Source organism: Tribolium castaneum, chromosome 9 (genome assembly GCF_031307605.1).
Source record: "Tribolium castaneum strain GA2 chromosome 9, icTriCast1.1, whole genome shotgun sequence".
Lineage (NCBI taxonomy): Eukaryota > Metazoa > Arthropoda > Insecta > Coleoptera > Tenebrionidae > Tribolium > Tribolium castaneum.
Genome location: NC_087402.1, coordinates 3,003,929 through 3,028,217, shown reverse-complemented (window position 1 = coordinate 3,028,217; position 24,289 = coordinate 3,003,929). Strand labels below are relative to the sequence as shown.

Below are 24,289 nucleotides of genomic sequence, written 5' to 3'. Positions count from 1 at the left end.
AATGTTCCGGGTACCCAAAATCGACAAAAATTGCGACGAAAATTGAAAGAATCAAACATCAAAAAATCGAACATATGGACTTTTTTTGGACTTTTAACAACTCTAGAGAGTTGTAAAGGCATATATAAAAACGAAAAAGTATGATAGAACGAATTTTAAAAAAATTTTATTTTTTCATATTCTTGATGGTAAGTATTATTACTCAGGAAATTTTAGCAAAAAAAATCAAATTTTTAAATCTCATGAAAAGTTCGTATAATACAGAAAATGAGCCGCTTAATTCACTGGAACAAACCGTTTTGCTTCACTTTTTGTTCTTGAGTTACGATTTTTGTTTTCGTTAAAGTTCTCCACTATGAATTACCTATTTTTGCTTTTAAGAGCAATTTACGAGAAAACTATTAGTTTGAGAACTGTTATCTTTTTAAAATATATATTTTTTATTTTATATATTTATCTTATTTTATAAATAAAAGAGCTTTCCAATGATAATAAACTTCATAGGGTTATCTCTAACACTTCCGGAGTTATTGCTCGATTAATTTGTTGAAGGTAATAGGAGAGGGAAAGGCATAAAAATTTGATGGCGGTCTAGTATATATTAAAGTTTAAATTTTCCGTAATAAAAGGATAACAATAAAAATTACAATTTCAAGTGTTCCTAAAAGTTATCAATCACCTATCACAAAGTCATGCCACAATCACAACAGCTACAATTATAATCTCTTTTTTTTCATCAAGGCTTTCCGCCTTTTCTCTTCTTCCTCTTTCTTCATATCTTCTAAATCCTCCATGATACCTTAAAAACACAAATGAATATTTCATTTCACAAACACCGCCAACCAAATTACCAATTTTTGTACTGATCACTTCTTCCCTCATTTGCTGTGCAAACGTTGATTCCATATTATCAATATCATCGTCAACATTTCTATATTTCGATTTATCATATCCAAAAATCTCGCTAATGTATTTAGAGTAATCTTCGCCTTCTTCCGGCCCGTCATCAATAAAGTCATCCATTTCAGAATCGTACTCATCATCATCCAAAATACGCCCTGGAATCACAAAATAAGCACGAAAATATAACAAATAATCACCATTTACTTTTATTGACAAGCGGTTTTCTCTTAACATCACGAGGCGGAAACTCTTTTCTCCTGACATCAGGAGGCGGGAACTGCTTCGGTTTAAGATCTTTCGGGGGAAATTGTTTAGGTTTAAGCTCAAGTTGAGGTTTTTTAGGTGCAACAACGTCTCTCCCACCCGATTTTGGCGCTTCTCTCTTTCTCACATCATTCAAATCTTTGACTTTGTTTAAACTACTTGACCCCGGTTTCGTGTAGGAAGGCACAGGTTTCTTATCAACAATGGGCTGGTTATTTGACACAATTTTCTTTGTGGGTTCTGGCACCTTAACTTGACTTTTCTTAATCAGATCTGTTGAATTTTTCTTTGCCAAAGCTTGCGCTTTATCCCCGTTGTTCACTTTGGGGATTTTGTTCCCAGCTGGTTTCTCCAAAGGCGGAAGTTTTCCCTCCTTCCGCTCCCTCCATTCCTTCTCCCTCTCCAGCTCCTTTTTCTGCTTCTTCGTAAACAATTTCTCCTCTTCCTTTGGCTTTTGTTCAATTATTATGGGTTCGAATTGCTTCTTCTCGGCCAGTTTCAGCAAGTCATTGAAGTTTAAAGGGGGCGGCGCTGCAGGTTTCGGTTTAGGCTTTGGGGCCACTTCCTGCTTCTCATTCTCAATTTCTTCCTCTTCCTCTTTGTGCTTTCTTCGCCTTTTGTGGGGCATGTTTGCCTCCTCCCGTTCTCTCTCAATAGCAGCCTTGACCCGCTCCTTAGTGCTGTTTAAATCCGTGCTTATTTTCTTCTTCTTGTTTAAGCCAAATTTGGGCTCGTCTGGCATTTTGCTGTACTTTTCCATCATTTTATTGTAAAACGCTGCCGCTTCCTGGGAGACATAGCCATAGTCATCCTCGTCTGGCTGAATGGGGCCGGCTAAAGTCACCGAAGTGTTGTTAGCATCAACAGCGTCTTGAAGCACGGATTGGTTTGCAGATTTAGTACGCTTTAACATCACATTAACCCGTCTTGTTGCTTTTTTGTCCTAAAAACGACCATAAACACTGAAACGATCACTCGGAGCCGTACCTTAGCCCTCAGAGCCAACAATTCCTCCTTTTTCTTCAAAGCTTCGAGTTTCTTTTCCCTCTCTTCGGCCTCCTTCTTCGCTAAAAACTTTTTGATGTTTTCCGACAATTGTTTACTGCGTTGTTCCTTCTTTGGAGGCTCGAATTTGGTACTGTAGTACCTGACGGGCTAAAATTGTATCAAATTATCCATGAACTTGGTGAAAAGTTCCAGAAGAAATTTCTTGTTGGTGTAACAAGTGTCTAAAGTTACCTCTTTCTTGGAGCCTTTCTCATTTTTTTGGGCGGTGTGCAAAAGCGTACCAAAATCCATGTTTTTCCGTGCTAATTGCTCAAAAAAACTGAGAAAAATCCGATTTATGTCATGACATATTTCACTTTTACGTCGTACATGTCATCATGCGCCATTATCACTGAAATAAACGCGAAAGTAGGCGCAAACGGTGCCAAAACAAAACCACAAAATCCCCAAATAAAACGCGGATAATACAAATTCGTAAAAATTTATTTCTTAAATCACAATAAATCTTCCTCCGATCGGATGTACTCCCCGATGTCTGCCTGATGGAAGCAGACGGGGGCCAGAGGGTCGGCGTGTTTGCACTCTGCTGTGGACCTCGCCGCTACCCCAAACCCCAGCGGCAAGTCGGACATACTGTACACCAAAACCCCCTGGTATTTCTCCGTGTTCTCACTTATTCGTCCTAAACCCGCCTTTGAGACGTGATTGCCGTAAAGGAATTGTTGCTCCGCTGATGGTTTTAGCCAAACTTTGCACTAAAATAACTCGTTATTTTCCGCGTAATTGTGACCGCGAACTCACCTGGGCGTAAGGCGCCAAATAACTCAACGCAGTTATGTGCAGCCGAAACTTGTTCGACTTTGTAAACTTCCCAAAACATGTCCCGGCAGAGATTAGCTGGTTTGGTGGCAGAGTTTCGGCCAATTTTAGGATTTTTTCCGAAATGTAATACACTCTGTCCTTTTGCTCACGGAAACAGTAGATCCCATCTGGCCGCTCTATCAGTAATTTTACGTTGGGCCCAATACTAAATTTAGGAAAGTTACACACGTGACGAGTGTTTTGGAAACAGCACTTACTATTTTGCCAGCTTTTCAAACAGGGTTTTGGTTCGTTCCTCAGAGAGTCGTTTCATTGTGCCGGCTTTACTCAATTACCAATTCAAATAATTATTAAAGTTTTATTGACTGTAACTATTTTTTAGGTTAATTTTTGTTTCAAATCGTTTGCAACTTTTGTTTTCTCTGTTGTGGTATTGGTGAACTTGTAGATCGCGCCACTTTTGACGTGAATAAATAACTACACAGTATGTTTTGAGATGTATTTATCAATTCGTAAAATAACATTTAACAACATGAAATCATATGTCAGACTATTAAGAAGATAAACATGGAGATTCCTTGTCTTCAGCAAGTTCCATCAAACTGGACTTGATTTCTTTGCTAATCTCTTCTGCTTCTGGCACCTCAGATATAACCCATGTGTCATCGGTACTTTCCAGTTTTTCTCTACAAATCGGGCACGTGTCATGAGTGGCATTCCTTAAAAAAATCTAACAGTTACTTGAATAACAAAAGTATCATAGTTGATTTTTAATAACATATTTTTCCGATTATATTATATATTATATTATATTATATTGTAGCATTAAAAAAAATAATAATAATAAAAATGAAATAAAAAAAAATGTTTATTTGCATTAAATTTTGAGCAAGCCACTTTCATTCATTGAAATTAAAGGCAAAATTACGTGGCAATAAATTATTTTAGTGTTTTATTTTATTTATAGTTACTGTATTTAAAATGTGTCACTCAAAATATCACTTTTCAATACCGCATTTAAAGATTTTAATTGCAATTAAGTTTTATGAAATTATTGGTTTTTTGAAATAAATAAATACGACACAGCAATAAAATACACCTACCTTCATATCGCTTCCACGTTGGCTACCGTTTGTAGCATTAAAAAAAATAATAATAAAAATGAAACCAAAAAAAAATAATAATAAAAATGAAACCAAAAAAAATGTTTATTTGCATTAAATTTTGAGCAAGCCACTTTCATTCATTGAAATTAAAGGCAAAATTTCGTGGCAATAAATTATTTGAGTGGTTTATTTTATTTATAGTTACTGTATTTAAAATGTGTCACTCAAAATATCACTTTTCAATACCGCATTCAAAAATTTTAATTGCAATTAAGTTTTATGAAATTATTGGTTTTTTGAAATAAATAAATACGACACAGCAATAAAATACACCTACCTTCATATCGCTTCCACGTTGGCTACCGTTTGTAGCATTAAAAAAAATAATAATAAAAAGTAAACAAAAAATAATAATAATAAAAATGAAACCAAAAAAAAATAATAATAAAAATGAAACCAAAAAAAATGTTTATTTGCATTAAATTTTGAGCAAGCCACTTTCATTCATTGAAATTAAAGGCAAAATTACGTGGCAATAAATTATTTTAGTGTTTTATTTTATTTATAGTTACTGTATTTAAAATGTGTCACTCAAAATATCACTTTTCAATACCGCATTTAAAGATTTTAATTGCAATTAAGTTTTATGAAATTATTGGTTTTTTGAAATAAATAAATACGACACAGCAATAAAATACACCTACCTTCATATCGCTTCCACGTTGGCTACCGTTTGTAGCATTAAAAAAAATAATAATAAAAATGAAACCAAAAAAAGTTTATTTGCATTAAATTTTGAGCCAGCCACTTTCATTCATTGAAATTAAAGACAAAATTACGTGGCAGTAAATTATTTGAGTGTTTTATTTTATTTATAGTTTCTGTATTTAAAATGTGTCACTCAAAATATCACTTTTCAACACCGCATTTAAAGATTTTAATTGCAATTAAGTTTTATGAAATTATTGGTTTTTTGAAATAAATAAATACGACACAGCAATAAAATACACCTACCTTCATATCGCTTCCACGTTGGCTACCGTTTGTAGCATTAAAAAAAATAATAATAAAAATGAAACCAAAAAAAGTTTATTTGCATTAAATTTTGAGCCAGCCACTTTCATTCATTGAAATTAAAGACAAAATTACGTGGCAGTAAATTATTTGAGTGTTTTATTTTATTTATAGTTTCTGTATTTAAAATGTGTCACTCAAAATATCACTTTTCAACACCGCATTTAAAGATTTTAATTGCAATTAAGTTTTATGAAATTATTGGTTTTTTGAAATAAATAAATACGACACAGCAATAAAATACACCTACCTTCATATCGCTTCCACGTTGGCTACCGTTTGTAGCATTAAAAAAAATAATAATAAAAATGAAACCAAAAAAAGTTTATTTGCATTAAATTTTGAGCCAGCCACTTTCATTCATTGAAATTAAAGACAAAATTACGTGGCAGTAAATTATTTGAGTGTTTTATTTTATTTATAGTTTCTGTATTTAAAATGTGTCACTCAAAATATCACTTTTCAACACCGCATTTAAAGATTTTAATTGCAATTAAGTTTTATGAAATTATTGGTTTGTGAAATAAATAAATACGACACAGCAATAAAATACACCTACCTTCATATCGCTTCCACGTTGGCTACCGTTTGTAGCATTAAAAAAAATAATAATAAAAATGAAACCAAAAAAAAAATAATAATAAAAATGAAACCAAAAAAAATGTTTATTTGCATTAAATTTTGAGCAAGCCACTTTCATTCATTGAAATTAAAGGCAAAATTTCGTGGCAATAAATTATTTGAGTGGTTTATTTTATTTATAGTTACTGTATTTAAAATGTGTCACTCAAAATATCACTTTTCAATACCGCATTTAAAGATTTTAATTGCAATTAAGTTTTATGAAATTATTGGTTTTTTGAAATAAATAAATACGACACAGCAATAAAATACACCTACCTTCATATCGCTTCCACGTTGGCTACCGTTTGTAGCATTAAAAAAAATAATAATAAAAATGAAACCAAAAAAAAAATAATAATAAAAATGAAACCAAAAAAAATGTTTATTTGCATTAAATTTTGAGCAAGCCACTTTCATTCATTGAAATTAAAGGCAAAATTTCGTGGCAATAAATTATTTGAGTGGTTTATTTTATTTATAGTTTCTGTATTTAAAATGTGTCACTCAAAATATCACTTTTCAACACCGCATTTAAAGATTTTAATTGCAATTAAGTTTTATGAAATTATTGGTTTGTGAAATAAATAAATACGACACAGCAATAAAATACACCTACCTTCATATCGCTTCCACGTTGGCTACCGTTTGTAGCATTAAAAAAAATAATAATAAAAATGAAACCAAAAAAAAAATAATAATAAAAATGAAACCAAAAAAAATGTTTATTTGCATTAAATTTTGAGCAAGCCACTTTCATTTATTGAAATTAAAGGCAAAATTTCGTGGCAATAAATTATTTGAGTGGTTTATTTTATTTATAGTTACTGTATTTAAAATGTGTCACTCAAAATATCACTTTTCAATACCGCATTTAAAGATTTTAATTGCAATTAAGTTTTATGAAATTATTGGTTTTTTGAAATAAATAAATACGACACAGCAATAAAATACACCTACCTTCATATCGCTTCCACGTTGGCTACCGTTTGTAGCATTTAAAAAAAATAATATTAAAAATGAAACCAAAAAAAAATAATAATAAAAATGAAACCAAAAAAAATGTTTATTTGCATTAAATTTTGAGCAAGCCACTTTCATTCATTGAAATTAAAGATAAAATTATTACGTGGCAATTAATTATTTGAGTGTTTTATTTTATTTATAGTTACTGTATTTAAAATGTGTCACTCAAAATATCACTTTTCAATACCGCATTTAAAGATTTTAATTGCAATTAAGTTTTATGAAATTATTGGTTTTTTGAAATAAATAAATACGACACAGCAATAAAATACACCTACCTTCATATCGCTTCCACGTTGGCTACCGTTTGTAGCATTAAAAAAAATAATAAAAATGAAACCAAAAAAAAATAATAATAAAAATGAAACCAAAAAAATGTTTATTTGCATTAAATTTTGAGCAAGCCACTTTCATTCATTGAAATTAAAGACAAAATTATTACGTGGCAATTAATTATTTGAGTGTTTTATTTTATTTATAGTTTCTGTATTTAAAATGTGTCACTCAAAATATCACTTTTCAATACCGCATTTAAAGATTTTAATTGCAATTAAGTTTTATGAAATTATTGGTTTTTTGAAATAAATAAATACGACACAGCAATAAAATACACCTACCTTCATATCGCTTCCACGTTGGCTACCGTTTGTAGCATTAAAAAAAATAATAATAAAAATTAAACAAAAAAAAATAATAATAAAAATTAAACCAAAAAAAATGTTTATTTGCATTAAATTTTCAGCAAGCCACTTTCATTCATTGAAATTAAAGGCAAAATTTCGTGGCAATAAATTATTTGAGTGGTTTATTTTATTTATAGTTACTGTATTTAAAATGTGTCACTCAAAATATCACTTTTCAATACCGCATTTAAAGATTTTAATTGCAATTAAGTTTTATGAAATTATTGGTTTTTTGAAATAAATAAATACGACACAGCAATAAAATACACCTACCTTCATATCGCTTCCACGTTGGCTACCGTTTGTAGCATTAAAAAAAATAATATTAAAAATGAAACCAAAAAAAAATAATAATAAAAATGAAACCAAAAAAAATGTTTATTTGCATTAAATTTTGAGCAAGCCACTTTCATTCATTGAAATTAAAGACAAAATTATTACGTGGCAATTAATTATTTGAGTGTTTTATTTTATTTATAGTTACTGTATTTAAAATGTGTCACTCAAAATATCACTTTTCAATACCGCATTTAAAGATTTTAATTGCAATTAAGTTTTATGAAATTATTGGTTTTTTGAAATAAATAAATACGACACAGCAATAAAATACACCTACCTTCATATCGCTTCCACGTTGGCTACCGTTTGTAGCATTAAAAAAAATAATAAAAATGAAACCAAAAAAAAATAATAATAAAAATGAAACCAAAAAAATGTTTATTTGCATTAAATTTTGAGCAAGCCACTTTCATTCATTGAAATTAAAGACAAAATTATTACGTGGCAATTAATTATTTGAGTGTTTTATTTTATTTATAGTTTCTGTATTTAAAATGTGTCACTCAAAATATCACTTTTCAATACCGCATTTAAAGATTTTAATTGCAATTAAGTTTTATGAAATTATTGGTTTTTTGAAATAAATAAATACGACACAGCAATAAAATACACCTACCTTCATATCGCTTCCACGTTGGCTACCGTTTGTAGCATTAAAAAAAATAATAATAAAAATTAAACAAAAAAAAATAATAATAAAAATTAAACCAAAAAAAATGTTTATTTGCATTAAATTTTCAGCAAGCCACTTTCATTCATTGAAATTAAAGGCAAAATTTCGTGGCAATAAATTATTTGAGTGGTTTATTTTATTTATAGTTACTGTATTTAAAATGTGTCACTCAAAATATCACTTTTCAATACCGCATTTAAAGATTTTAATTGCAATTAAGTTTTATGAAATTATTGGTTTTTTGAAATAAATAAATACGACACAGCAATAAAATACACCTACCTTCATATCGCTTCCACGTTGGCTACCGTTTGTAGCATTAAAAAAAATAATATTAAAAATGAAACCAAAAAAAAATAATAATAAAAATGAAACCAAAAAAAATGTTTATTTGCATTAAATTTTGAGCAAGCCACTTTCATTCATTGAAATTAAAGACAAAATTATTACGTGGCAATTAATTATTTGAGTGTTTTATTTTATTTATAGTTTCTGTATTTAAAATGTGTCACTCAAAATATCACTTTTCAATACCGCATTTAAAGATTTTAATTGCAATTAAGTTTTATGAAATTATTGGTTTTTTGAAATAAATAAATACGACACAGCAATAAAATACACCTACCTTCATATCGCTTCCACGTTGGCTACCGTTTGTAGCATTAAAAAAAATAATAATAAAAATGAAACCAAAAAAAAAATAATAATAAAAATGAAACCAAAAAAAATGTTTATTTGCATTAAATTTTGAGCAAGCCACTTTCATTCATTGAAATTAAAGGCAAAATTTCGTGGCAATAAATTATTTGAGTGGTTTATTTTATTTATAGTTTCTGTATTTAAAATGTGTCACTCAAAATATCACTTTTCAACACCGCATTTAAAGATTTTAATTGCAATTAAGTTTTATGAAATTATTGGTTTGTGAAATAAATAAATACGACACAGCAATAAAATACACCTACCTTCATATCGCTTCCACGTTGGCTACCGTTTGTAGCATTAAAAAAAATAATAATAAAAATGAAACCAAAAAAAAAATAATAATAAAAATGAAACCAAAAAAAATGTTTATTTGCATTAAATTTTGAGCAAGCCACTTTCATTTATTGAAATTAAAGGCAAAATTTCGTGGCAATAAATTATTTGAGTGGTTTATTTTATTTATAGTTACTGTATTTAAAATGTGTCACTCAAAATATCACTTTTCAATACCGCATTTAAAGATTTTAATTGCAATTAAGTTTTATGAAATTATTGGTTTTTTGAAATAAATAAATACGACACAGCAATAAAATACACCTACCTTCATATCGCTTCCACGTTGGCTACCGTTTGTAGCATTTAAAAAAAATAATATTAAAAATGAAACCAAAAAAAAATAATAATAAAAATGAAACCAAAAAAAATGTTTATTTGCATTAAATTTTGAGCAAGCCACTTTCATTCATTGAAATTAAAGATAAAATTATTACGTGGCAATTAATTATTTGAGTGTTTTATTTTATTTATAGTTACTGTATTTAAAATGTGTCACTCAAAATATCACTTTTCAATACCGCATTTAAAGATTTTAATTGCAATTAAGTTTTATGAAATTATTGGTTTTTTGAAATAAATAAATACGACACAGCAATAAAATACACCTACCTTCATATCGCTTCCACGTTGGCTACCGTTTGTAGCATTAAAAAAAATAATAATAAAAATTAAACAAAAAAAAATAATAATAAAAATTAAACCAAAAAAAATGTTTATTTGCATTAAATTTTCAGCAAGCCACTTTCATTCATTGAAATTAAAGGCAAAATTTCGTGGCAATAAATTATTTGAGTGGTTTATTTTATTTATAGTTACTGTATTTAAAATGTGTCACTCAAAATATCACTTTTCAATACCGCATTTAAAGATTTTAATTGCAATTAAGTTTTATGAAATTATTGGTTTTTTGAAATAAATAAATACGACACAGCAATAAAATACACCTACCTTCATATCGCTTCCACGTTGGCTACCGTTTGTAGCATTAAAAAAAATAATATTAAAAATGAAACCAAAAAAAAATAATAATAAAAATGAAACCAAAAAAAATGTTTATTTGCATTAAATTTTGAGCAAGCCACTTTCATTCATTGAAATTAAAGACAAAATTATTACGTGGCAATTAATTATTTGAGTGTTTTATTTTATTTATAGTTTCTGTATTTAAAATGTGTCACTCAAAATATCACTTTTCAATACCGCATTTAAAGATTTTAATTGCAATTAAGTTTTATGAAATTATTGGTTTTTTGAAATAAATAAATACGACACAGCAATAAAATACACCTACCTTCATATCGCTTCCACGTTGGCTACCGTTTGTAGCATTAAAAAAAATTAAAAACAACACCAATAAAAAATCTTTATTTGGATGAAAATTACAACAAGCGACATAATTTTACGGCTGTAAAAAACAGTCAACAATGTTATATTTAAGGATTGCTCTAATTGGTCAAATTAGTCAATAACTAATTTGTCCGGCAAGAACCACGTGGAGGTTTAGAGCATTCTTGCCAGGAAAAAAGGATATAAGGATGAGGTAAACAATGATTATTAGAAAATAAAAAGGGAATAAAGGAATTATTGGTTTGTGAAATAAAAAAATAGTACACAAAAAACAAAGCTTTTTCACTTGGCGTTAAATAAATGCTCTTACCTTTATACTGCATCTGCTACCATTTGTAGCAAAACCTAAAAAATAAATTAAAAACACAACCAACAAAAAAATTAATTTGTAGGAAAGTTACAACAAGCGACTTTAATAAATATTATACAGAATAAAGAATACACAATACGGTATAATATATGGCACACAAGCTATTAAATCAACACATCACAAGATAAAACGCAAAAAAATGCACCTACCTTCTTATGGCTTCTGCGTTGGCTACTGTTTGTAGCAAGACATTTAAAAAATTAAAACAACACCAATAAAAATCTTTATTTGCATGAAAGTTACAACAAGCAACGTTTGTCAATATTAAACAAAATAAAAAATACACAATACGTTTCAATTTGTGGCAATTAAAATTCAAATCAAATTCAATACCTCAGTAAATAAATGCACTTACCTTCATATCGCTTCCACGTTGGCTACCGTTTGTAGCATTAAAAAAAATAATAATAAAAATGAAACCAAAAAAATGTTTATTTGCATTAAATTTTGAGCAAGCCACTTTCATTCATTGAAATTAAAGGCAAAATTTCGTGGCAATAAATTATTTGAGTGGTTTAATTTATTTATAGTTACTGTATTTAAAATGTGTCACTCAAAATATCACTTTTCAATACCGCATTTAAAGATTTTAATTGCAATTAAGTTTTATGAAATTATTGGTTTGTGAAATAAATAAATACGACATAGCAATAAAATACACCTACCTTCATATCGCTTCCACGTTGGCTACCGTTTGTAGCATTAAAAAAAATAATAATAAAAATGAAACCAAAAAAAATGTTTATTTGCATTAAATTTTGAGCAAGCCACTTTCATTCATTGAAATTAAAGACAAAATTATTACGTGGCAATTAATTATTTGAGTGTTTTATTTTATTTATAGTTACTGTATTTAAAATGTGTCACTCAAAATATCACTTTTCAATACCGCATTTAAAGATTTTAATTGCAATTAAGTTTTATGAAATTATTGGTTTGTGAAATAAATAATTACGACATAGCAATAAAATACACCTACCTTCATATCGCTTCCACGTTGGCTACCGTTTGTAGCATTAAAAAAAATAATAAAAATGAAACCAAAAAAAAATAATAATAAAATTGAAACCAAAAAAAATGTTTATTTGCATTAAATTTTGAGCAAGCCACTTTCATTCATTGAAATTAAAGACAAAATTATTACGTGGCAATAAATTATTTGAGTGGTTTAATTTATTTATAGTTACTGTATTTAAAATGTGTCACTCAAAATATCACTTTTCAATACCGCATTTAAAGATTTTAATTGCAATTAAGTTTTATGAAATTATTGGTTTGTGAAATAAATAAATACGACATAGCAATAAAATACACCTACCTTCATATCGCTTCCACGTTGGCTACCGTTTGTAGCATTAAAAAAAATAATAATAAAAATGAAACCAAAAAAAATGTTTATTTGCATTAAATTTTGAGCAAGCCACTTTCATTCATTGAAATTAAAGACAAAATTATTACGTGGCAATTAATTATTTGAGTGTTTTATTTTATTTATAGTTACTGTATTTAAAATGTGTCACTCAAAATATCACTTTTCAATACCGCATTTAAAGATTTTAATTGCAATGAAGTTTTATGAAATTATTGGTTTGTGAAATAAATAATTACGACACAGCAATAAAATACACCTACCTTCATATCGCTTCCACGTTGGCTACCGTTTGTAGCATTAAAAAAAATAATAAAAATGAAACCAAAAAAAATAATAATAAAATTGAAACCAAAAAAAATGTTTATTTGCATTAAATTTTGAGCAAGCCACTTTCATTCATTGAAATTAAAGGCAAAATTTCGTGGCAATAAATTATTTGAGTGGTTTATTTTATTTATAGTTACTGTATTTAAAATGTGTCACTCAAAATATCACTTTTCAACACCGCATTTAAAGATTTTAATTGCATTTAAGTTTTATGAAATTATTGGTTTGTGAAATAAATAAATACGACACAGCAATAAAATACACCTACCTTCATATCGCTTCCACGTTGGCTACCGTTTGTAGCATTAAAAAAAATAATAATAAAAATGAAACCAAAAAAAATGTTTATTTGCATTAAATTTTGAGCAAGCCACTTTCATTCATTGAAATTAAAGACAAAATTATTACGTGGCAATTAATTATTTGAGTGTTTGATTATAATTTTATTTACTGTATTTAAAATGTGTCACTCAAACGCGATCACTAGTCACCGAATTGAAAATTTAAACCGGAAAATTTAGATTTGCTTGAGCACACGTCCGTTCGCGACAACGGCAAGTAACAAACTGAATAAATTGAAGGAAACCGCACAATACACAATAATTTAAATAAACCGACCCGACTCACCTCACCTCGCCTCGCCTCGCCTCGCCTCCTGCTTCCCGCTCACGATCTGACCCATGCCATTGCTCGCTGTCGACTGAAGCGCTCTCGCCGCCTGCGCCGCACACCTAACCTCGGGACACGTCACGGATGTGACGTCACTAAAGTCTAAAATAAGTCATTACCAGAAATATTCACTGGAAAAATTCGTCAAATTTAGAAACATTCATACACAGAATTATTTAAAATAGAACAGCATTGATCTAAAAAAATTAATTATGACAAATGTATTTGCCTATAAACGTCTAAAATTATAAAAGTTTCGCATGCAGTCAATGGAAAAATAAAAATGCATGTTTTTATTTAAACAGAAACTGGCAATGTGAAATTTTGGTGCGAAAATTAGTGGTATCGCAATGCGTATAGCCACATTGTTTGTTTGTTTCGTTTTGTTGAAAATTCGGTAGGTTCCAAAAGTAGGGTTATGTTGTCACCCGAAAATGACAAAATTTACACTTTTATGAATTTTGTCTCCATCTCTGCCCTTTCAGAGCGTTATGATAGGATATTTAGGGTCGAAATCTCTACCTTTATTATGTACTATTGCCAGATAAGGACAAAAGTTCAGAAAGTAGGGTTAGGGTGTATTATGCTCTCTTCTGAAGTGTTAAATTTTAACTTTAATGTTTTTTGTGTGCTTTCCTGCTCTTCTAGAGCGCTATTAATTATTATTAAACATGTTTAAGGACAGACAAATCTACCTTGAGTCAACGACATAAATTTCATTGAGATTTATTGAAAAATGCACTTCTCGTGTCAACCTTTTCATGAAAAAGGGTGTTTAAACGTTTATAAAGGGTATGTTAACGTGTGTTGTTAACTTTACCACGTAATAAAACATAAAGTATAACTTGGTAATTTTTTACTTTAACTACTTCTGGATTTTCAAGCTGAAACTTACACCAAACGATTCCTCTGAGTGCCCTGATGACCGTACACTATGAATTTTCTTGTGCAAATTGAAAATAACATTAGAAAAATAATTTTTATTTTCACTCACTTTTTACTTGAATCGCCATTTTTGTTGATTTTAATTTGAGTTTATTTTTTATAATATCACGTTAATTTTTATTATTATAGTGGATCAAAGTGTCGTCTTTAGGTTAGACTATTGCCTACTATCGGTTAGGAACAACATGATCTCCAAAAATATAACGTAGTAATGGGCTCCAGAAGGTTTACGTAGATAGGTGCGTTTTTCCCAAAAGTGAGTTTTTTGAGATCGAACCGCAAGTGAGTCACACTGCGAGGAGACTCCCATAGACAGAAGTTGCAAACATAAGGTGCCAGACCGGTGCCAGTTTGGCTGATTGCAAGTATGTCTTTATCATCGATTCGGTGACGACTATTAGTTTCGTAAACTTAATGGATTTAATAAATATCTTTAACATTAAATGTGATCGTGTCATGTTGGGTAAAATTCTTCCATCTGTGCTGTCTGTGCATCCACCTTTTCAAATACAATTAAGAAATTTTCATAATAATTGTATTTGATAAGGTATTGGCATCATTTTGACGTGAGCAAAAATTAAAAAAATATAAAGTAATCGGAATTATTTTAAATTCGCGCCATTTTTAGTACGTGATGATGCGGCTAGATGGCTTCAGCTAGGAATTCATTGCCAACCATTATGTTCCGCTTCTATAAGTGTTATTCTAGGTTTTGTTTTCTCTGTCGTGGTATTGGTGAACCTATAGATCGCGCCACTTTTGACGTGAATAAATAACTACACAGTATGTTTTGAGATGTATTTATCAATTCGTAAAATAACATTTAACAACATGAAATCATATGTCAGACTATTAAGAAGGTAAACATGGAGATTCCTTGTCTTCAGCAAGTTCCATCAAACTGGACTTGATTTCTTTGCTAATCTCTTCTGCTTCTGGCACCTCAGATATAACCCATGTGTCATCGGTACTTTCCAGTTTTTCTCTACAAATCGGGCACGTGTCATGAGTGGCATTCCTTAAAAAAATCTAACAGTTACTTGAATAACAAAAGTATCATAGTTGATTTTTAATAACATTTTTTTCCGATTTCTGATCAAGTTCAAAAAAACAAACCATTCCTCAATGCACGGCAAGCAGTAACTGTGCATACAGGGCAAAATAACTTCATGCTTCCTTTCTAAACAAATGCAACATTCTTTTGTGTTCTCTGCAGGACTGTCCGTAATATCGTGAACCACTTGTGAGACGGACATTCCACTAATAAAAAGTTAAATCAGTAAAAAACTTTAGCTCAACAGTCATACTTTCGGCTCTGTTCTTCAGCTGAAGACTGACATTTAAGTGTCTTGAACACTTTTAAAAACTCATAAAGGTTTAACAGTCGGTACGTACTCACTTTTTGAGTATTAGAGTCAATTTTAACACAAGCTATTTGCACCGTAGCTTTCCAGAAAACTGTAGAATCTGTCCCTTTCTTTACAGCAAACACTAACTGTTTCCCCTCGGAATCTAAACGCTGTTTGGAGCTAAAATAGTACAATGAATAACAACCACACAGGAACTGTTATTACAGTTGGTTGAGTTCCCCAAGTATTGTCAAAAATTTCTCGTAACTAAGAGTATGAATTTCTTCAGAGAGTAAAGTAAGCACGGGCTCATCCGTGATTATATCGTTAAAATACTCGTGAAATTGGGAACTCTGTTGTCCCATTATTACACGAATTAATCACATGTATTATTGTAAACAATTTTGACAAGTGTCACAATGACGTCTATAATGGCGTCCTCTATACAGGAGTAAAGGGAATTAATAAAACAATTAACGATCGACAAGGTTTTATTTGCTGATCATGCCTTATTGTAATAAAAAACTTAATTTATTGGGGCGCTTTTCCTCTCCCAAAGCCTCCTCTCTGTAACAAACCGTGGTAAAAATCGTCAAAAACCCCTACCATAACTTACAAATTCCAAATCAGCGGTGCCAGCCCCCACATCAGCCTTCTTATCAGATCCAGGCCCCCCGGGAGTCCGCCTGTATCCGGCACGGTCTTCGGCAGGCTTACTGGAAGTTTCTGATTTGAATGGCGTGGGACGAGCACGCGTTGTTTCGGTCCTAGCTTGTCGCTTGAGCGTTGAGGGCACAATTTCAGGCGGCAAATGCAAAATGGTCCTCAGGTACTCAATACCGTTATTTGTCAAATACCAGTAATAGTGCCGCCAGGCGAATTGTTCCTTAACGTATCCCTTCGATTTCAAAGACTGCAAAGCTTTGATCACCTGCAAGTTGGGAATACTTTCCAATTCGGGGTGTTTAGGGGCATGGGTGTCTTTCTTAGCCACCATGACGCCCTCCTTGAAGAGGTATTCATAGATCGCGATCCGGTTCTTTTTGGGCATCAACATCCTAAAATCAACCGTGGTTGAGGTTATAAAACATGTCAAACCCTAACGTGAATTAAACTCCACAAAAAGGGCTAAGATTCACGATAAAGGAAAAAAGAATGATCTGTGATTGATTTTCGTCAAATTTATTACAAAGATGATTAAGATAAATACGAATTTTAAAAAATAGCTTACTTGACGCGGTATTACCACAGCTGTCAAACTGAAAAAGGAACAGGCTTGCCAATAAACTAGTAATTTTAGGTTTTTGTGATGGTTTTTATGTAATTTTGACATTTGTCGTTTGTCAACAACTGTATTTTTCTTAATTATTGTATTAAAATAAATAATGGCATCGTCGGAAGCGATCCAGGTGAGTTCCCTGCCACTGCCCCCCATGCAGTACATCAACCACTACACGGACGAGATGATCCGGCGGGGGCGAACCCCCAGGCCGCCGCCTCCGATTCAAGACACGTATCATATGTTCGGCAATGCCTTCAATACCGAAGAGAGCATAATCAGGCCTTTGGAGAGTCAAGTAAGTCCCTAAATACGTCCCGTGGTTAAAACTAATAATTTTATTAGGGAATCAAACGTTTGTATCCACTCCACTTTGATAGACGAAGGGAGTTGAAAAAATTAAATCAGTCATTGTTGGCCAATTTCTTGGACTTGCTAGACCTACTTGTGAATTGTCCCGACTCGCCAAAGCGGGCTGAGAAAGTCGAAGATTTAAGTCTGTTATTTATTCACATTCACCACTTGTTGAACGAATTCCGGCCACATCAGGCTAGGGAGACGCTTAGGGTCATGATGGAGTTGCAAAGGCGACAAAGGATTGAGACCGCCAATAGGTTCCAGAAGCATTTAGACAAAGTTATGGAAATTTTGCAACAAGCGATTCAAAACCTGCCTGAACCCATGGAAGTTGACTCAAAGTTGCTCGTAGAAACCGAACTTTTAGTAAACCAAGAGAAGGCTTCAAAGGAGGACAACAAATCAGACCCGTGCTTTATTTTGGATAGGATTATGTGCAAGATTGTGGATGATATGCAATAAAGTTAGTTTTCCAAATGTTTTATTGAACTCTAAGACAATAGAAAACATATTCTGTTAAATTTCTAGAGGTTTTACACAAACTATTAAAACCAGCACACGTTTTAACTTGAACTAATTAAAAAAAATAAGATCTAGGGTATTTACAACACAAGCGGGTTGTGTATTGTTTTGATAACTTACTAATAAGCATTGAACATAATGATTTGAATTGCATTTCTGCAATACTGTTAGAAGGGTGATTGAAATTAATTTCTCCAATTTCTGCCCCTTCCTCGGGAGCCACGGCCTCTCGACCTGTTACCTCGTGAACCCCCACGATCTGAAACCAATCATTAAAACAAATAGACATTTTTCCCATAAAATTTACCGTATTGGAAGTTATTACTAAACTTTCCACTAGGTGGTGTATACAATTTAACGTTGTCGCCCGAACGAGCCGGTCGGGTCTGTTTAGTCCCTGTAGAGCCATTATCGAACGTGATAGGCACATGTCTTTTTTGCCCACTTGTGGCCGGTTTCCTCTGCAAATTTTAATTTTAAAGACTAGAAGACTAAATCGAAAATCCCACCAATTCCTTTTCCACAACCTCCTGCTTGAAAGAAAGCGTGACGTTACATTTGTACATTGGGGGCTGGTAGAACAAGTCTTTGATCAAAACGTTGATGTTGTTGAGTAGCGAGGGCGCAATTTTGGCTTTTGAAGCGTTCACGGAATCTAGGCCTGTGATCGGCTTCGAGTTCAGAACTTTGTTGCAACCTTGCACTCCTCTAGAAAAATAAACCAGTCTTGCTCTGAAATCTTTCAATATTTGGGGATCATGAGTGAGAAAATCGGGGCACTGTCGAGCCAAGCGATGGAACGCGAACAACAAACACTCTACAAAGGAGAACTCCAAGTTGGGCATTTTGTACACATCGGCGTTTTCGGGAGGCGTTGGCATGTACAGCTTGATTTTGTCGAAAATTTGGACTACGTGCAAGGAGGGGTTTTCGAACTTTCCGCAATAGATGCTAAGCTCGGCCAAGTGCCGCAGGAGATGAAGCTGGAATAATTCGCCTTGCTCCAGAGTGGCGATTTTGTCCCACTGGGGGAGAATCTGGTCGCAGTAATAAGCCACGAATTTTGTTGACTCGTTTTTTGCCTAAAAAACACAATTAGAGAGGTGACAAGATGGGAAAAAATTGTTACTGAAAAAAATGGTAAAGCATGTGTGGTGCAAATAATGACCCTGTCAACAATGCAGTCTTCAAGCGGGTCAAAATCCCGGTCAAGTTCCATGATTTCGGAAATGAAATCTAACAGTTCTTGTTGACCTGCGGCCGTTTTAGCGTATTTTGAATTTTTTAAGCAACTTATTATCAACACGATTTCCTCAGAGCTAATATCATCCTGCAACTACATGAATAAATTTTTTCACTTCATTTTGGAAAGTTGACAAACTTGTAAAAGCTTTTTCGATTCTTCTACTACAATGTTCTCGATTTCTGTCGGCTGGCTTTCAATGGGCTTGATAAACTTCAAGTGAATAAATTGGAGACATTTAACTCTAGCTGCAGCGCTGCTTAAAGAGCGAATATGATTGTACATGGTCCTAAGAACATTAGCAGAGTCTTGCTTCCACAGCTGCAAAAGACACCAAGACGCAGTTGTGAAGTCTCGCTGTTCCTCCAACTGCATCATTTGGGCAAGGATATCAGTGACTTTAGTCAAATGTTCCTTCACGTCCTTGCAAATTGAAACCAAATACCGCATGGCACAAGCTCTAATCTTGCTCTCCTCATCTTCACACAAGTCCAGCAACGCATTCAACGCTTTATCTTGCAGTGAGGGGAAGTGTTTGAAAAATTTTGAAAGTATTTGTGCTGCCAGCATTTTCTCGCTTTCGGTGCCTTTAATACCTTCAAAGCTCTCGACATATTCGCTTGAATGCTGCAAATTCATGTTTTACCAGACTGGGGGAAAAATGTCGTGCTCACCTGGGAGACCTTGTCTTTGGCATCTGACAAAATGTTATACTTTTCGTATAACTTCTCCAAGTTGTCACTCATCTTACTGTTTTTTCGATAAATCTATTAGTCGAAATGTGGTATAAAACATGAAATAATTTCGTGGCGTTTTTATGTAATTCTATTCGATAATTTACACAAACTTGATCACAAACCGGTCATCGTTGTTTTAGCGTGCCCATCGTCCATTTTGAATCGCCGGTATTGAAGGAAACTGTTACAAGGCACAGGGTTTGAACTACTGAGCGATAGATGGCACATCCATAATTAAATTTAAAAGGGTGATTTACGTAATAATTTTTTTACCAGTAATGGCGGATTTAAGATGCAAACTTTTACTAAAGTTTCATCTTTTAAATAAATACCTTCAATTAAATTCCTACCATTCTGTTCGTTCTTCGTGAACCAAGTGTATATTAAATTAATAAATCAAAAGTAATTTTATAGTATGAAGTTGTGAGTTATGACACATTATTTCATAATATTTTAAATTTGTAACACTGAATAAAAAGCTATCTTCAATGTTGCCAACTTCAAAATCCCGGTCACTTTGATCTCCGATTTAATTGAGAGCACGTTACAAAAAATTAAGGACAGAAACATTTAAAAAAAGTTTTTATTTTCATTTATTATTTTTTTAATAAGATATTTTACAGTAAAAGGTAAGTTAAAGATTTAAAAGTGGGGGATAAGAAGAGCAATAATTATGAAAGTAATGGTGGCAATTTATTTGGAATAGTGTGCAATATAAAAATTCAAAGCGCGTCGCATCAGCATGATATGAAACCTCGGGAGGCATTTCAACACTGGCGACGACATAAATCAAGAAGCGCCACGACGCTAAGCGAACCTTTGGGACACATTTCAAGCACCGCTTTCGATATGATTCATAGACTGACAAATGGGATAACTCTATAATAACACTTTGAATTTGTCAAATGTTGTGGTTTCAAACTCAGAAAGAAAATAAAAGCCATTTTAATTTTATATTTCCGTGCGTCATTCTCTGGGAAACAAAATATAAAACTTTAAGGGAACGAATTCTCAATCATAAGATGATTGATTTTTTCTTAGCTGTATTCTAATTTATAGTTCTGTCGATTTTAATGATACACGCATTCGAGGAATATTTGGAAGAAGATGAAAAAAACAATAAAACGTTATGTCCTTACCATTTAACAATGACGATTATGTGGAAGGATTGATGCTGGCAGTATTAAGGGGCTCAAAATTACAGCCAGATAAGCAAGTTTTTGAAACGAGCCGACACAATTTAATTTATCTCGTCAGATTTAACGGTGTATGCGAGACAAGTTGTTGTAAATCAAACAAAAAACACCTGATAAAGATGTGGTTCCGTGACTAACCTGTTGTACAAAATAAAATGGCGAACTAACACTGCTATAATTTGGCAACCTTCATAAGAAAGATTTTATTGAATATTATGTACTGCAACATTTTGTTTAATAAATAATAATAAATTATAAATAAATACATTCCTACCTAAATACCCAGTTAATTTTTATTTTTGTAAGCAAGTGCAACAACGGGTGATGTGAATTGCGTACCATTGTTTTGTTTTTTTTTATTTTATTGCCTTCCTTTTAATAATAATAATAATAATAATAATCTTTATTGTCCAACGAGGTTATCAGTTACAGGACAAAAATAAATATTGTTACAAAAAATAAGAAATTATAGATGCAGGTATTCTTACACTAAAAATAACGAAAATTAATATAAATTTAAAATGTAATAATACAAATAATAGATTTAATCTAATTTAATCCCATTTATGATTGGCCAGACTGCATATTATGAAGAGTGGTGAACGACGCAAAATGTTAGTTCTAGGTGTTGGGAGCCGGAACATAATTTCATATCTTGAACATATGCGTGGGACATTGAACGGAATCTGAGCCAATAAGTTAGAGCAGTCGATCCTATTGCTGAGTAATTTATCTAAAAAATTGAGACAAATGTGCTCTCTTCTAATGTTAAGTGCAACTATGTTATGTTTTGCAAGCAGCTCGTCTTGGCTGGTGCCCACTTCTGGATAAGTTCCATCCAGTTTAAACGACAAAAATTTCAAAAATCTGCGGTGGATTGAGTCTAGGAGCATAGAGTGAGAGATATAAATTGGAAACCATATTAGACATGCGTATTCAATTTTACTTAAGACAAAAGCATAATAGAGATTTTTTAACAGTGCAACATCAGAAAAATATTTACCCATACGCATAACAAAACCTAACGACTTGAAGGCGGAATTACGAACATTTCCGACATGGATTACTTTTATTACAATAATTCTAAAGTATTCACATGTAGTTTCTGTATGGAATTAAAAACCGTTTTTTTAATTAAATTATTTTAAGTCCAGTTGTTCATAATGAGAAGGTTTTATGTCATCTCATAGCGGCAATAACAGGCCTCATTATACAGAGTGAGTTTGAAAGATAGTTTATGTTTGTTATAGCTAATTTTTCAAAAAAATCCTCAAAAAGGTCGACAGTACTTTCATAAATACAACAAATTCATTGAAAGAATTTCTGAGAAAAAACGTTGTTTTTAATTTGTTTTAAATGGCAAAGGACATTTTTCTTTACGGTTTTAAATACACTCTTACAAGTATATCTTTTAGCTAAGTAAATATAAAAAATACAACAGCAAGACTAAAAAAAATAAAAAAGTTGTAAATTATTTTCGCCAAGTGCTTTATTTTCGTGTTCGAGCCTAATTTTATAAGAAATAATTGGTTTTCAAAAAAATTCTCTAACTGGTTGTTTTATTTTTTTTAATGCTACATTTAGCAGACAAAACCATTTTTTACTTTATTATTATTTATTATGTAGTATCTCAAACTACTAGCTTCTATATTTTGGCCTTGAATTTGTCGTGTTTTCTGCCGTTTTAAAATTCAAAAGCCATTTTTCTGGATAGTATAAAAGTGATAAAAATCTCTTGAGTAAAACTTTAATACTTAAATACTTACCTAATACTTTAATTATTATTTATCATTAAATATAATTTTCTTGAAAAATGAGTTGCAGTATTATTATTATTATTATTATTATTATTATTATTATTATTATTATTATTATTATTATTATTATTATTATTATTATTATTATTATTATTATTTTTAATCGATCTCATTATAAGATCGCTGATTACTTAACTGGTTGTTTCTTTGCCTTAGAACAAATTAAATAATAATTATTAAAATAAAATATACCTAATAACAATATTTTGAATATTTTTTAACGTGTTTTGTGCTTTACTATTACAAAACCTGGTTAATTTTTACATGAATACATATGTTTTCTCATCAAACTGTGCAATGTTAGTTGCCCTTGATAGGAAAAATTAATGATTACTTTAGATAACATCAGTCTTGCCGACAGCATCACCTTCTTCCATTATAAATTTTTTGAGCGAAAGGAACCTGTAAATGTATGTCTCAAAGTATAAGACTCGAATTAATACAATTAATGCCCCAAAAGTGTTTTTTTAACAAATTTGTCATGTCCAACCAAGCATTCTTATCTACCTGAGCCGTTCCCTCAGTACCCTGAGTCATAAAATTCGTTTGAAAATATTTAAATCTTATTAAAAGCAGAATAGACGGTCCACTTGGAGTGTCTGTTATCAGCAAAACTTCCCAGAAGAGGGTAATTTAGTTATAGGATTAAGAAATTTGCAATGGGTTAAAGGTAAAGCCGACAGTCTGTTCAAAACTACCGCACTTTGCTTCATAATTATAAATCTGTAAAATCTCGTTCTGTGCCTAATTTTAATCCTGTTTCGGGTGCAAAACGCCCGAAGCGTGAATGTTTAAGATTGTATTTTCCATAAATTTGGTACAGTACCGATATAGATAAAGTAGCAAATGTTTGGAAAGAATTTCGGCGAGTTTTTTTCAGTGTTTGCACTCGACAAACTCGACTTTACATACAAACAAAACGTTTATGGCACAATAAATCTTACGTTATAAATTATTAGTCAATATTATTGCTAGACGCTGCTACAAACACGAGTACTTTTCCAATATGGTAAATAAGAGAAATTAAAAAACGCGAATGAAAAAACAAAAAATAAGCAATTCAGCAACAAAAAATAAATGAAAATTAAAAAAGTAAAAAAAGTAAAATTGAAACTAATAAAAATTAATCAAGATTTCTGGAAAATCTATATTTACCGTAAAATATAAGTACAGTCAAATTTTACACATTCACACTGTTG

At 31.4% G+C, this 24,289-nt stretch overlaps 6 protein-coding genes across 7 annotated transcripts; 1 reads left to right on the top strand and 5 right to left on the bottom strand.

The window, feature by feature from the left end:
- Nucleotides 1–579: 579 nt before the first annotated feature.
- On the bottom strand, nucleotides 580–2,580 carry LOC660271 (uncharacterized protein). The gene is made up of 5 exons (XM_008196616.3): nucleotides 2,407–2,580; nucleotides 2,155–2,322; nucleotides 1,108–2,110; nucleotides 852–1,058; nucleotides 580–799 (listed from the first exon to the last, which is right to left on the bottom strand). Exons 1-5 carry the CDS (start codon nucleotides 2,464–2,466, stop codon nucleotides 717–719), a joined length of 1,521 nt encoding a protein of 506 aa, XP_008194838.1. The 5' UTR covers nucleotides 2,467–2,580; the 3' UTR covers nucleotides 580–716.
- A 60-nt stretch (nucleotides 2,581–2,640) lies between these two features.
- Nucleotides 2,641–3,423, bottom strand: LOC660211 (uncharacterized protein). Its single transcript, XM_966465.4, has 3 exons — nucleotides 3,255–3,423; nucleotides 2,977–3,202; nucleotides 2,641–2,930 (listed from the first exon to the last, which is right to left on the bottom strand). Exons 1-3 carry the CDS (start codon nucleotides 3,308–3,310, stop codon nucleotides 2,670–2,672), a joined length of 543 nt encoding a protein of 180 aa, XP_971558.1. The 5' UTR covers nucleotides 3,311–3,423; the 3' UTR covers nucleotides 2,641–2,669.
- An 11,951-nt stretch (nucleotides 3,424–15,374) lies between these two features.
- On the bottom strand, nucleotides 15,375–16,378 carry LOC662900 (RING finger protein 141). Its single transcript, XM_968974.4, has 4 exons — nucleotides 16,165–16,378; nucleotides 15,898–16,119; nucleotides 15,707–15,850; nucleotides 15,375–15,608 (listed from the first exon to the last, which is right to left on the bottom strand). The coding sequence occupies exons 1-4, from the start codon at nucleotides 16,302–16,304 to the stop codon at nucleotides 15,443–15,445; spliced, it is 672 nt and encodes a 223-aa protein (XP_974067.1). The 5' UTR covers nucleotides 16,305–16,378; the 3' UTR covers nucleotides 15,375–15,442.
- A 34-nt stretch (nucleotides 16,379–16,412) lies between these two features.
- On the bottom strand, nucleotides 16,413–17,282 carry LOC662284 (small ribosomal subunit protein eS10). The gene is made up of 3 exons (XM_962128.5): nucleotides 17,171–17,282; nucleotides 16,556–16,997; nucleotides 16,413–16,506 (listed from the first exon to the last, which is right to left on the bottom strand). The coding sequence occupies exons 2-3, from the start codon at nucleotides 16,994–16,996 to the stop codon at nucleotides 16,471–16,473; spliced, it is 477 nt and encodes a 158-aa protein (XP_967221.1). The 5' UTR covers nucleotide 16,997; nucleotides 17,171–17,282; the 3' UTR covers nucleotides 16,413–16,470.
- Nucleotides 17,283–17,324: 42 nt separating this feature from the next.
- On the top strand, nucleotides 17,325–18,052 carry MED7 (Mediator complex subunit 7). The gene is made up of 2 exons (XM_968945.4): nucleotides 17,325–17,516; nucleotides 17,564–18,052. Exons 1-2 carry the CDS (start codon nucleotides 17,325–17,327, stop codon nucleotides 18,035–18,037), a joined length of 666 nt encoding a protein of 221 aa, XP_974038.1. The 3' UTR covers nucleotides 18,038–18,052.
- Nucleotides 18,040–20,251, bottom strand: cass (cassowary). Of its 2 annotated transcripts, none has more exons than XM_968919.5 (6): nucleotides 20,015–20,251; nucleotides 19,479–19,967; nucleotides 19,227–19,433; nucleotides 18,607–19,179; nucleotides 18,405–18,558; nucleotides 18,040–18,356 (listed from the first exon to the last, which is right to left on the bottom strand). In XM_968919.5, exons 1-6 carry the CDS (start codon nucleotides 20,084–20,086, stop codon nucleotides 18,283–18,285), a joined length of 1,569 nt encoding a protein of 522 aa, XP_974012.2. In that variant the 5' UTR covers nucleotides 20,087–20,251; the 3' UTR covers nucleotides 18,040–18,282. The 2 variants fall into 2 exon arrangements, with proteins under 2 accessions (XP_974012.2, XP_008191854.1); XM_008193632.3 differs by having other exon boundaries at nucleotides 19,227–19,427.
- Between the last annotated feature and the right edge of the window lie 4,038 nt (nucleotides 20,252–24,289).